Raw genomic sequence first — 12,674 nt, 5'->3', positions numbered from 1 at the left:
CCGATCGTCTTTGCATTCAATGCAACCAGTTCAAGCAAGACGATCAATTCATTCACCTGATTGACCCATCTAAGCGTACTAGAAAATGTCTCCCCTGTCGTCGGGTTCACAATCGTCCTGTGTGTGTCTCTTCTTGCCTCTCAATTCCTTCGTCTGTTGATCTTCACTTAGGCTCAACGCATCCCAACAATCCATAAGCGACACGCAAGCCTAGATATCCAGAGTCCAACGGCGCGTAGGCCTACCGCACCCCAGACACCGTCTTCGGCTTCGCCTGCTCTGCCTCCTCTGCAGCCTCGTCCTTCGTTTTCTCCTGGCGTGCCTCCGCTACGCTTACCTCCACTACAGCATCGCCCTCGGTTCTTTCGTCGGGGCATTCGGCCAGAAGATAGTCCAGGCCATGCAAGGGCACACGCCCGCCAGGTTACTATCAGTCGACGTCATCGTATGGAGAGACGGCAAGGCCATGAGCCATCCGCAACGCCAGGCACCTCCCAGTTGCTTTCTATGCAGCCGGCCCCGTCGTCTCCTGCTCTCTATCCCGCGGTTAGCAACACATTCTCATATCTCTTATCCGATGTCAAGCAGCCCTTCCAACGTGTCGTCTCCAGCCTCTTCTGCTTTCACAGCAGGCGATTTGAATCTGCATCCGGTTCCTCGCATTGGCCTTTCTGCTCCTGCAAGCCTACAATCTATCCAATGCGACGAGGCCGATGAAGACGTTCCTCCTTTGGACATCGTTGGACCGTTTGCCGGCGATCTCAACGCACAGGCCATTTCTCAGAGTGATCAGGACCTCCTCAATCTGTGGAACGACAAGCTTGACTCTGAGTCTCGTGAGTACTGCAGTCGATTCAAGGAGTCCTGGTTCAACATGGTCCTTGTAAATGATGTCTGTTCTGCCTGCCGTCGTCGTGACGCCGATGGGAAAAGGCAGCCTCACGAACCTTTCCTCTTCTCCGAAGAAAATAACCTGGATCTCGGCAGCGTTCCCAACGAGCTCCCAGAGCTATCCCAAGTCGAGGAGATGCTCATTGCGCGGGTGCATGTCCACATCCAGGTTTTCCAGTACCGTGGCCAGCAGTATAAGTATCGTGGTCATGTCATTAACTTCTTACGGGATATTGGCCACGTCTATACGCAGCTTCCTCTTCTGCCGCGCGAATTGGACATCATCATAATACGCCCACGGGATTCAACGAACCAGCCACACGTCGTCCGGCAGTTTCGACGTCAATTCCGTGTTAGGCAAGGTCACATTCGCGTCTGGCTTGAACACCTTCAACTCAACCACCCTGGCTATCGAGATATCATCATTGACGCTGAGCGCCTAAGTCAGCTACCAAACGACGGTGATGTGGTTGATCAAATGCTTGCCGAGGAAGTCGATGTGCCTGAGGGCGTGCAAGCAGAGCAACATCCTATAGAGCACCCTGACCCTGAGGCCGTTGAGGATGCCGATGCAGCTGGCATTGATGACTACGATGCAGCAGCAATCCCAAACTTCATTGCAGCGCAGGCTGACCTTGAGCGTCTCCGGGCTCAGCTTGAGGATCACGAACCCGTACCGCCCGAGCAGATCCCTCTGCGCCAGGCCCACATCGAGATGCCTAATATCCGGTCTACACCTCTCAATGAGTTCAATCGTTCCCAGCCTCTGCTGTCTCTCGCCTTTCCTACCCTCTACCCTACTGGGCAGGCAGACTTCGTGGCGCCTCGTCAGAGGACAATTCGGTACGATGAGTATATCGCACACGCCGTGAGATACCATGATGGCCGTTTTGCTACGCATCCACGCTTTCGATATGTTGCTTTTAACACACTCATGCGCCAACAAGTTAACTCTCGCAGTTCCTTCTTTCTGAAGAGGCCTGGCCTGCAGCAGCAAGTTGACATGGATGAACTACGCAATGCCTTTGAGGAAGATACCCCAGAATCTCGCGCACTGTTGAGCTCTATTGTGCGCTTCTCAAGCAGCTTGAAAGGCACACGAGCTTACTGGGGCGGCCAGAGACATCAGCTTGAGGCCATCGTCCACGGCCTTACCTGTCCTGGTGTCTTCCTCACCTTCTCAGCTGCTGACCTTCACTGGGATAGCCTCCAGAGACACATGCCGTCATATGTTGAATGGCGTGAGGCTGATGGCCGTGGTAAGGGTGCTATTGCGTTCCGGAATCTCCTTGAAAACCCTCATATCGCAGCATATCACTTTCACAGCCGTTTTACTAGCTTCCTTAAGATAGTATCGATGCAAAGTTCAACATTACCGACTATTGGTTTCGCTACGAATGGCAGGCCCGTGGCAGCACGCATGTGCACGGCCTTTATTGGGTTAGGGATACACCAAAGCCTGATATGTCTACTCTCGAAGGCAAAGCTGAGTTTGCCCGGTTCTGGGCCCCTTATGTCTCTGCCATTAACCCAGAGCCGCTTCGTGTGATGCAGCAAGGCGACGCAAATCCATTGGTACTAGTCCGACCGCCGCCTACTTTCCAGTTCCTCGCTGAGGTTGTTAATCGCGTACAACGCCATCGTTGTTCTGAGCTCTATTGCTTGCGACACCGCCGACTGCCTGACAACTCTCTGTCAAGGGAAAAGCTATGTCGATTCCACTTCCCTCGCGCCTCCCATGCCGAGGCCCACGTCACATATGGCCTTAACCCGACATTCCTTGTGTATGATGGCGCACGCAACGACCCTCTGCTTAACAACTTCAATCCCCTTTTGGCTATTGGCTGGCTTGCAAATCATGACATTTCCCCCTGCACCTCCTTTCATGACGGCGCGAGTGACTTCGGCAAGACCGACTTCCTCTACCATCTTCAAGAGATTCGCAATCGAACGTTCAAGAAGCATACGATCCTCTCGGCGTGGGAGAAGTGCGGTCTTTTCCCACACAAGCCGTCGATGGTTCTCGATAACCTCCAAGATGCGTTATCATCGCTTACGAAAGAAGTAGATAAGTCCCTGCACATAGAAATGGGCACCCCCCTGTTTTGGGCACCCCAAAAAAATCACGACCATTTTCAACACCATTAATTCAATCCCTTCTCACTGCCCACCACCGTGCACTACGATACAATCGTCACCTATTTCTGAAACCTCAGCTTCGGTTTCATCAGATTCTTCATTCTCAGCTGCGTTCACCTCCTCCTGCGCCCGTCGTATTGCCTCAATATTGGCGAACCTCGAATTCGGGCTCGTGACCACCCTCTTCCTTTTTTTCGGCTTGACGGCCGCCAATTGTGTTTCCAGTGCCTGAATCTGCAATTGAGCTTTTGCTAAAAGGCCATCCTTCTCGTCAAACCCTTTTGTGATCTTCCTGAACAGCAATCTCTTCGTGGGCACGTCGTCGTCTAGCTGGTTGAATTGAACTACCTGAACCTTCAGATCTTGCGAGCGCCTCGGGGTCGACCACGCAATCTGGGATGTGTCTGATTGCCAGTCACTGGTGGGTAAGTGGCTATTGAATGCATTGGCCACATTTTTCGCGTTCTTTTGCGTCTGTTGCTGTTCTCCAGCAGAAGAGGGCTCAAAGTGGCTTCGCCATCGACACCGGCCACAAACCCGTCGCTTTCCAGCCACCCTTGATGTTTGACACAGTGAGCGCTTGCTCGCGTGCTTTCTGGTAGCAGGAAAGAAAGTTTTGCTTGCCGACTGGGCTTGAATCGGTCAGGAGGCTGAGAAATCCGACCTGTTTGCGGTAGTAGTGCTTAAGAGCGGAGAAGACAGACAAATCGAGCGGTTGCAGCACATGAGAGGTATGGGGAGGTAAGAAAGAAGGTGAATCTGATGCTGGTAGCATAGATACATGAAGTCAACCGTCTCGTGACTTCCGTGGCCGTCCAATACTAGCAGTCTTCGCTCCGAAGGGTCGGGTGGCTGGGTTCTTGGAATGAACACCTTTTCGAGCCACTCCACCGCAGTTTGGTCCGAAGTCCAGCCGTTCTTTGTCGCAGTGAATTGCCAGTCACTAAAAGTACTGAGATCTTCTGGGAACCACTGTTGCTGGACCGATTTGCCCTTGAAAATGACGAGTGGAGGAGGAAGGTGCCGGCAGCGGACACGCACTCGATGAACGACGTCCAGACCCGAGAACCAGGCGTCTTCTTTTGTACAGATCGTTTTTCAGCACTGCCAACGACCAGGCCATTCTCCCCAAGTCCTTCCATGATGCCTGCTTCATCCATGTTGTACCTGTTCTCCGGCTTAATAGCCAGAATCTCGGGAAGGAAGAAATTGTTGAACCAAGGCCGAATTACCTCGGTAGAAGCGCCGTTGACACGCGCAGAGTCTCTGTGATGGCACTTCTGGGTCCGAACTGCAGGATTTCGTCTTAAAATGCTTGCATCCAGTGTTTTCCGAGCGGTGTGTGGTCTCCTTTGACGGCGAGCATGCGCTGCGCGAACTGCCTGATCTGCGAGTGAGTGGGAGGAAGGCCCAAGGCGTCCTGAATGAGAATCCATTCGGTAAGTTGCTTTTCCTGTGTCTGATAAAGCCTCTGAAGAGCAGAAAATGCATCCTTTCTGCATTCGTGACCATGCATGCGATTGTAAAGAGTTGCCCTCAGGACGCCCCAATCGCGAGCAGCCTTCTTGGCGGATCCGCCATTGGCGATTGCCTCAAGGGCGCTGTGAATGTCAGACTCTGTATATTTCATCAGTAGTGGCTTGAAGACACATGCGTCAATTTTTAGCAGATTGGATGCGTTTCCGCGGTGAAATTTGCTGTTGAAGTTGACGCAGCCGTTTAGGTTGGGCACCCATCTTGGGTGCCCAAAACAGGGGGGTGCCCATTTCTATGTGCAGGGACTTAAGCGAGATCTTCCCGGCTTCATCCAGGAAGGCAACTTGGACCAAGTAATCGAACCCTCCACGCCTCAACGATCGCCGCAAGGCTTGACGAGCGGAACGCCCCCCGGGCAGCGCTCCTAATAGTGCAGACCGTTTAGCGCACTATTAGTGCACACTGCAGTTTGGCGGCCAATACATGGGCGCCCGGGCGCCCAAATAAAATTGCGCGCCCGGGCGCGCCACTAAGAACCGCAGACTGTCATTGGCCCATGAACACACGTATCGACCTCTGTTCACGCGCTCTGCAACTGTACCCTAAACCGCGACACAACACGTTGAGTCAAGAGAATGAATTCAACGGGACCGACGACATTTGGCGATGATGCCCTCCCTCCGGAGGGCACGTACGAATCACGCGAATCTCTACTCAGCGCCATCAATTCTTGGGCGAAACCACGAGGATACGCATTCACGACGGGAAAATCTACGAAGACCCCTAACGGTCGGGTCAAAATCGTGTTCGCATGCGATCGAAATAAGCTGCCGCCCAGTACATTTATCGAACGAAAACGCCGCACTTGTAGCCGGAGAGCCGGATGCAAGTTCTCAGTACTGGCCAAACAGTCATTAGATGGAAGTACTTGGGTCCTTAGCCATCGACCAGATAAGGACTGCGCCCAGCACAATCATCCACCGAGTTCAGATGCATCTGTCCACCCAGCGCATCGCCAGCTTAACGAGAGAGACGCTGCAATTATATCAAATCTGACAACTGCTGGCACTGCTCCTCGAGATATCAGAACTTACCTCCATAATAATTCTGATACCCTCGCGACTCAGCAGGACGTCTATAACCGAATTGCGGCAACCAGGAGAGATCTGCGTGAAGGCCAAAGCAGTATACAAGCGCTCGTTGACCAGTTACATGAAGAGGGTTTCTGGTGTCAGGTTCGACTGGATTCAGACCATCGGCTTACTGCCATCTTTTCGCCCATCCAGACTCTGTTGCCTACCTCCAATGCAACCCAGACGTCTTGTTGCTAGACTGCACCTACAAGACGAACAAGCACGCCATGCCGCTCCTCGACATGGTCGGAGTTGATTCTTGTCAGCGTTCGTTCTGCATTGCATTCGCATTTCTCTCCGGTGAATCAGAAGCGGACTATTCGTGGACACTTCATCACCTCAAATCACTCTACCAGCACGAGCTTCCTTCTGTGGTCTTGACTGACCGATGCCTCGCTGCGATAAATGCGGCTGCAACCTGGTTTCCTACCTCCAAAGCACTGCTTTGCCTCTGGCATGTCAACAAGGCAGTTCTGCAGTACTGTCAACCTGACTTTGTACAAAGAGTAGCCAACCGAGCGGTCAAGCAGAAGATGCATGGAACGAATTCTACCGATTTTGGCACTCGATTGTGGATTCGCCAACCGAAGCGGTATATGAAGAGCGGTTGGCCAAATTTGAGGTTAAGTACGCCAAAAGCCACCCCCGGGCGGTTGGGTATATTAAACTATACTGGCTAGAGCCACACAAGGAGAGAATCATAAAAGCATGGGTAGACAGGCACTTGCATTTTGGCAATGTGGCCACCTCGAGGTAGTTCGCCAGGGCTTGTGTTACGGCCAGGCACATACGAGCCTTGACGGCTATAAAGATGTATTGGCACTATGAACAAAGACTCAAAGCTAAGGAGCAAGAAAGGAAGACTAGACTACACGACCGAGCGGGCCCTTATATAGACACGAGGTCGCGCGTGGGCACGTGATGCTGCTTGGGCACGTGACACTGGTGAGGTTCTGCGCTGGCGGCTCTACGCTGGCGCCCAGGGTCGTGACACTGCCCCCCGTCTAAGGCCTTGATATGCGTATCAAGGTAGTCAGTCGTGGCGGCGGGTTCTTGGTTTCACGGCTTTCTCTGCTGTGTCGTCATCGTCTCGTTCCTCGCAGCCCTCCTCCGCTGCAGCACATTCGATCCAGTATTGCAGGTTGACGGGTGGGCCTGCTGCGTCCGGATGTTCATCGTGGAAAATCTTCAATGCCATTGGTGCGTTACGGAAATTCCTAGCCGGGTACCAGGTCTCATCAGGGTCACATCCCTTCCATAAGACCTGGTATTCCAGTCGTCGACTCCTACCGGTTACTCGAGACTGCTGGACTTGATCAACCTCCCACTCGGGTTCTCCGTTGATCTCCTCGGGTGGCGGAGGTGACTGGATCTGCTGGGGCAAGGGGTTATTGGCTGCTTTTCGAAGACGGTCGGCGTGGAATAGGTTCTTCATTTTGTACGACTCGGGCAGCTGCAGTACGTAGCTATAACCGCGTTCTTCCAGGATTACGAACGGACCTGACCATTGGTTATCTAGCCGAGTAGTCGGAGCGTTCGTGGCGAAGCCTTTCCTGCTGAGAAAACTCGGTCACCGATGGCAAAGTCGGTTGGTCGTCGTTTCCTATTAGTCTGTTCCTTCTGACGTTCTTGAGCGGCGGTGGCAGCATTCCTCGCGTCTTCCTGGGTTTCCTGGGCGGTCTGCACAAGTTCCCTAGCTCTGGCGGCGGGTCCGGTGGCAGCGGTCTTGTCAGTCGGGGGCAGTGACAGGGGGTTCCGGATATCTCGGCCTAGGACTACTTTTAACGGTGCCATGTCGATGGAAGAGTGCCAAGACGAGTTATGGGCGAAGTCGAGGGCGGGCAGCAGGGAACTCCAGTTGTCTTGATGCTTCGTCACGTAGAATCGTAGCTTTTGATCCAGGTATTGATTTGTGACTTCTACACCCTTGGGTCTGAGGGTGTAGGAGCTTCCATGACGATGCTTCGTTCCCGTGAGCCGGTTAATCTCTGCGAGGAAGGCAGAAATAAACTGTCCAGCGTTGTCAGAAATCCATACGAGGGCATACCGAAGAAACGATAGAGGTAGCGGAAGTAGCGGCTAGCTAAGACTTCTGCCGTATCGTTTTTCCTTCCTGGGAGCGTGGCGATAATCCGGCTTAGCTTGCAGACGAAGGTCCAAACATAGTCATATCCGTAACGGTCTTTCGGCATATCCTTCCCGTCACATTCGACGTGCTCCCAAACAGAGGTCGGCACGGGCAGTGGATGGAGCAGTCCAGGGTCTTGTCTCGAGGGTTTTGTTGCGGCGGCAGTCGTGGCAGTTCGAATATAACGACGGATATCCTCCTTCATCCTTGGCCAGTAGAAGTCTCGTTGGAGCAGCTTGATCACTTTGTTCTGTCCGGCGTGAGCGAAGATCTGGGGCTCGTGGGCTTCGCGAATGAGCGCGGTCTGAAGAAACGTCTGCTTGTCTGAGGTCTGGGCTGGTACGATCAGGTGTGTTCCATGGGTGCCGAGGTCTTGGAGGAGGTTCTCTTGGCGGATCAATGAAACGAGTTCGGCTCCCTTCGGGACTGAGTTCGGGTCTAGTTCTGGGCGGTCTTGATCGGGCGTCTGCTGTATCCCTTGGTCTTCTGGGGTCTGTAGGGCACTCGTGGCCCTCAGAACTAATGGTCTAGTAGGCTTAGGTTCGGGACTAAAGTTCTGAGGGGGCAGGTGGCCGGCGGCCGTAGGGTCTAGAGAGTCGGTCGCGAAGCCTAGCCTTTCCGGAGGGATCAGGGTCACCGTGCGTTCCTCGGCTTCCCGGGCCTTTACGGTAGGAAGCTCGGCTGTCTTCCTGAGAGGGCATCGGCGACTACGTTCAGTCGACCGGGGCGGTAGAGGAAACGGATGTCGAACTGGGCGAGAAAGTCGGACCATCTGATCTGTCGTACCGAGAGCAGGCGCTTCGTAGAGAAATGGACTAAGGCTTCGTGGTCGGTGATCACATCAAATTTCTGGCCTAAGAGCTCTGGGTAGAAGTGCTCTAGACTCTGTACGACGGCGAGGAGCTCTCGATCTTGGATTGGGTAGGCTCGCTCGGCCGGGGTCATGGTCCTAGAGAAGAATCCAACGGGCTTCCAGGTCTGATCAGGCTGTTCCTGCCATAGAACACCAGCTGTGGCATTCCGGGAGGCATCGGTCTCCAGTCGGGTCGGCAGTTCTGGTCTAAAGAAGGCGAGGACCGGGGCTTCGATAGCCAGGCGCTTGAGTTGATCAAATGCTTCGCGTTGCTCCGGGCCCATCACAAAGGCAACATCCTTCTTAAGCAACCGGTTCAAGGGTTCTGCCACTCCAGAGGCGTGGTAGCAGAAAACACGGATGAAGTTGCATAGGCCAACGAATGATCGGATCGCGGTGCGGTCTCGGAGGTCCTCAAACTTCCAGTCTTGTATCGATCGAACTTTCCGAGGGTCGACACTAAGGCCCACACCGGCTTCAAGCAGAACGCCGAGGTAGTCAACCTTGGTCACGTTAAATCTAGACTTCTTGATGTCTCCCTGGAGGTTTGCCTGATGGAGTCGCCAGATCACTTCTTGACAGTCTTTCCAGTGGTCTTCTTCTTTATCCGAGTAGATCAGGACGTCATCTGCGTAGGCGCTGGCGCACCGGTCGAGGAGATCGTGAAGCTGCGCGTTGATAAACTGCTGGAACCAGGCGGGACCTACCTTCAGACCGAACGGGAGGACTTTCCAGCGGAAAGTTCCGAAACGGGTGCGAAAGGCGGTCAAATACTCGGAGTCAGGGTCCATGCGGAGACGGTGGAAGGCCTGGATCACATCGATCTTCGTGAAGCGTTGAGCTTCACGGCAACCGAAAGCAGTACTTTCGAGGGACGGAGCGGGCGTGATGCGACTTTTAAGATGATCGTTCATCCAACGGTAGTCGATGCAGAAGCGGCGGGCGGTCGTGTTCGGTTTCGGAGCGAAGAGGACAGAAGCGGCGTGCGGACTCGGATCGGGCTCGATGAAGTCTATCTCCGGAGGTGATCGACAGTCTCTTTCTCTAGAGGCAGATACTTAACGGGCGTGCGGTACGACGGGGTCCTGTCGGCGAAAGAGGCTTCTCAAGCTCTAGGACTACATCGTGACCGGGTCGGCTCGAAGGTAGGGTGTGGGCCTCTTTCTTCGAGAAGAATCCTCTAGATGGGTGAGCTGGGGCGGTAGACGACTACGGACACAAGCAACATGCTCAGGGTCTTCTCCTGAGGGAACGGAATGCTTTGTCCCTGGTAGGTCTTCTGATCCGGGAGACTTTAGCAACGGTTCGAGCACTAGGGACGGTCTGGTCAAGGCCGGAGCTTGGCTCGAGCTGGACTGGATCCCGGGGCATCAACGGTTCGAGTTCGTTCCACTGTTCGAATCTCTCGTGAGACTCTACTTGGCAGACCAGGGCGTTAATCAGGGCTTGATCTTCGGAGGCTTGGACCGAGGCGACGGAGACGAAGGCGGTAGCAGGGGCGGTCGTGAGCTGAAAACGGACAGACTTCTTGGCAGACGGAGACTTGGACTGAAACGACGGAGACGGAGTCGGTAACGGGTCGGGACAGAGGCCGGAGGAGCTTGATCAGAGCGGCGCCAGTTCTTGTGGAGGATCCGGTAGCGTTTCTCCTCTTTCTCGAGCAGGCGGTTCCGCCTCTCAGCGTCGGCCTGGATCTTAGGGTCGATCCGACCCGAGAGCGGGGCTTGACGAGAGCTGGATCGTCGGGGAGAACTTGGCGAGGGCAGGAAGATCATCTGGCCAGATGATCTGTCGGGCGGCGCAGTCAAGCAGGAGGCGCTTCTCCCGCATCCAGAAAAGACCGATAAAGATATCATGGCCACACTCAGCTATATCAAATGTCTCGTTTGCGAACGAACGGCCATCGATGACGAAAGTGGCGACCAGCTGTTTCTGGATATAGCCGGCTGGCTTTCCACGGAAGTCTTGGAGGAATCCGACTCGGGAGCTCCTTAATCTGGGCTCCGAGTCTTTGGGCGGCGGACTGGGCGAAGGTTGGGCTAACCAGCAAACGGGTTTCGGCTCCGGTATCACAGAGGGAGCGGGCAGGTAGGCTCACACCATCCACTTGGACTTGACTTGGCAGAGTGAATGACTTGCTAGACCTACTCGCTGTCTGTGACACCTTAGGGACCATCAAGGAGTCTTGTGATGGTCCTATTCGTTTCCCGAATCTTGATCAGAGTCGTTGGCAGGGACAGGGACGGAGGCGACACGGGAGACAGCATGGGTGCGGTCGGGACACTCGCGAGAGAGGTGCCCTGTTTTCCACAAATAAAGCAGGTGCCATTATCCCAATGGACCCTTTTCTCATCGTCGGTCAAGGCTCTGCCAGCATCACGCGAGGTGATAGGGTCGAGCCGGTCTTGTTCGGAGTCTTGGCGGTAGTCGGAGCAGTCTTAGTCGGCGCGCGGCGAGATCGGTCGGAAGAGCGGGAGTCCTGTGTCTGCCTCATACTCCTCTTCTGGCAGTGGACAGCGTCTTTAATGAACCCACAGAAAACCTCGTAGGTCACGGACTCGTCACGGGTCTTGGTCAAGAGGCTGTTATCTAGGTTGGCTGGGATGTGCTGCCACAAGGTATGCTTCATCTGGTCCTCGGGCACACGACCGGTCGCAGTTAAGTAGTCAAATTCCGCAAGGAAGTCCACAATGTCGGTCTTCCCATTCACGGTAAACTGGAGGCGTTGCAGGCGGTCAAGAGCCTCGGAAAGCTCATTCGGATTGCCATAGGCGGACTCGAGGGCTTGGATCATCTCTGCCACTCCAGAGAAGGGTCGAGTGTCAGAGGAGAAGCGGGTTTCAAGTGCTCGGCGGGCTTTTCCCTCGAGCAGGTTATACAGACAGACCATCCGGCTGTTCTCAGTCCGGAAGGTTCGCACGTCTTCGTCAAATTTGTTCTTTATGCTCAGGATGAAGGAATGGAACTCGTCCTTCTTCCCTGAGAACGTCGCGGAGACCTTGATGCGCGATTTGGCGGCGTCGCTGTACTCGGGGTTCTTGCCCTCTGGGAAGGGGGCAAAAATAGGCCAGGCAGCTTTGCCTGCTGGTCGGAAGGCCGGGCCATTTGGGCCGGCAAAGCAGTCGAGGGCTCCCGGTGCTGTCGATTTGATTCAACAGACGGAGAGCGTTCATTTAGACGGGCCGTTAAGGCCGCAATCTGTTCCCTCATCTCGCGGATGAGAGCGTCTTGGGGGCTCGGGGCAGCCATGGCTACCATTTCGGATTCAGTGGCTTGGCCAGCAAGCCGGGTGGAACGGCGAGGCTGATCAGAGGGCAGGGCTTCCTCGGATATCATAGTCGCGAGGTGATAGGTGTCGAGCCGGTCTTGTTCGAGTCTTGGCGGTAGTCGGAGCAGTCTTAGTCGGCGCGCGGCGAGATCGGTCGGAGGAGCGGGAGGTCAGAGTCTAGGGTCGGAAATGATACCACGCGGAATCACGGTCAGATGCCTGCACAAGCAGGGACGGTCGGAGGTCAGACGGGACGAATCCCTTGGTCGGAACGGTTGGTCGGACGACTACACACACGCGTAGTCTTGGTCGGAACGGACGTGATCTCAGCCTTGAGGATCACTTGGTCGGTGGTCGGAGTCTTGGTCGGAACGGTCAGAACGGATGCGCTGGATTTACGTCAGGCGCGTGTGACGTGAAAGCTCGGTGCCTATTTGCTTAATCGCTGGCAAGCGATCTTATTGAGCTTTGAGTAGTGTTACGGCCAGGCACATACGAGCCTTGACGGCTATAAAGATGTATTGGCACTATGAACAAAGACTCAAAGCTAAGGAGCAAGAAAGGAAGACTAGACTACACGACCGAGCGGGCCCTTATATAGACACGAGGTCGCGCGTGGGCACGTGATGCTGCTTGGGCACGTGACACTGGTGAGGTTCTGCGCTGGCGGCTCTACGCTGGCGCCCAGGGTCGTGACAGCTTGCACCATGATTCAAGGCTAACGTTTGCTCCCTAGGGCCGTGTCACGGCACCAACCTGGGTTCCGTCACGTGCCTCCCTGTACTT

General features: G+C 54.6%; 2 protein-coding genes across 2 annotated transcripts; both read right to left on the bottom strand.

Annotated features, from left to right (window-relative positions):
- Positions 1 to 4,336: 4,336 nt before the first annotated feature.
- HRG_06969 (tc5 transposase DNA-binding domain-containing protein) lies at positions 4,337 to 4,796 on the bottom strand (the record flags this gene model as incomplete). Its single annotated transcript, XM_044865440.1, has 2 exons — positions 4,337 to 4,727; positions 4,783 to 4,796. The coding sequence occupies 2 exons, from the start codon at positions 4,794 to 4,796 to the stop codon at positions 4,337 to 4,339; spliced, it is 405 nt and encodes a 134-aa protein (XP_044719402.1).
- Positions 4,797 to 6,672: 1,876 nt separating this feature from the next.
- Positions 6,673 to 9,411, bottom strand: HRG_06968 (reverse transcriptase (RNA-dependent DNA polymerase) domain-containing protein; the record flags this gene model as incomplete). Its single annotated transcript, XM_044865439.1, has 4 exons — positions 6,673 to 7,139; positions 7,214 to 7,627; positions 7,687 to 8,381; positions 8,435 to 9,411. 4 exons carry the CDS (start codon positions 9,409 to 9,411, stop codon positions 6,673 to 6,675), a joined length of 2,553 nt encoding a protein of 850 aa, XP_044719401.1.
- Between the last annotated feature and the right edge of the window lie 3,263 nt (positions 9,412 to 12,674).

This window comes from Hirsutella rhossiliensis (genome assembly GCF_020360975.1).
Source record: "Hirsutella rhossiliensis strain HR02 chromosome Unknown scaffold00007, whole genome shotgun sequence".
NCBI lineage: Eukaryota > Fungi > Ascomycota > Sordariomycetes > Hypocreales > Ophiocordycipitaceae > Hirsutella > Hirsutella rhossiliensis.
This window is presented reverse-complemented; position numbering and strand designations above follow the sequence as displayed.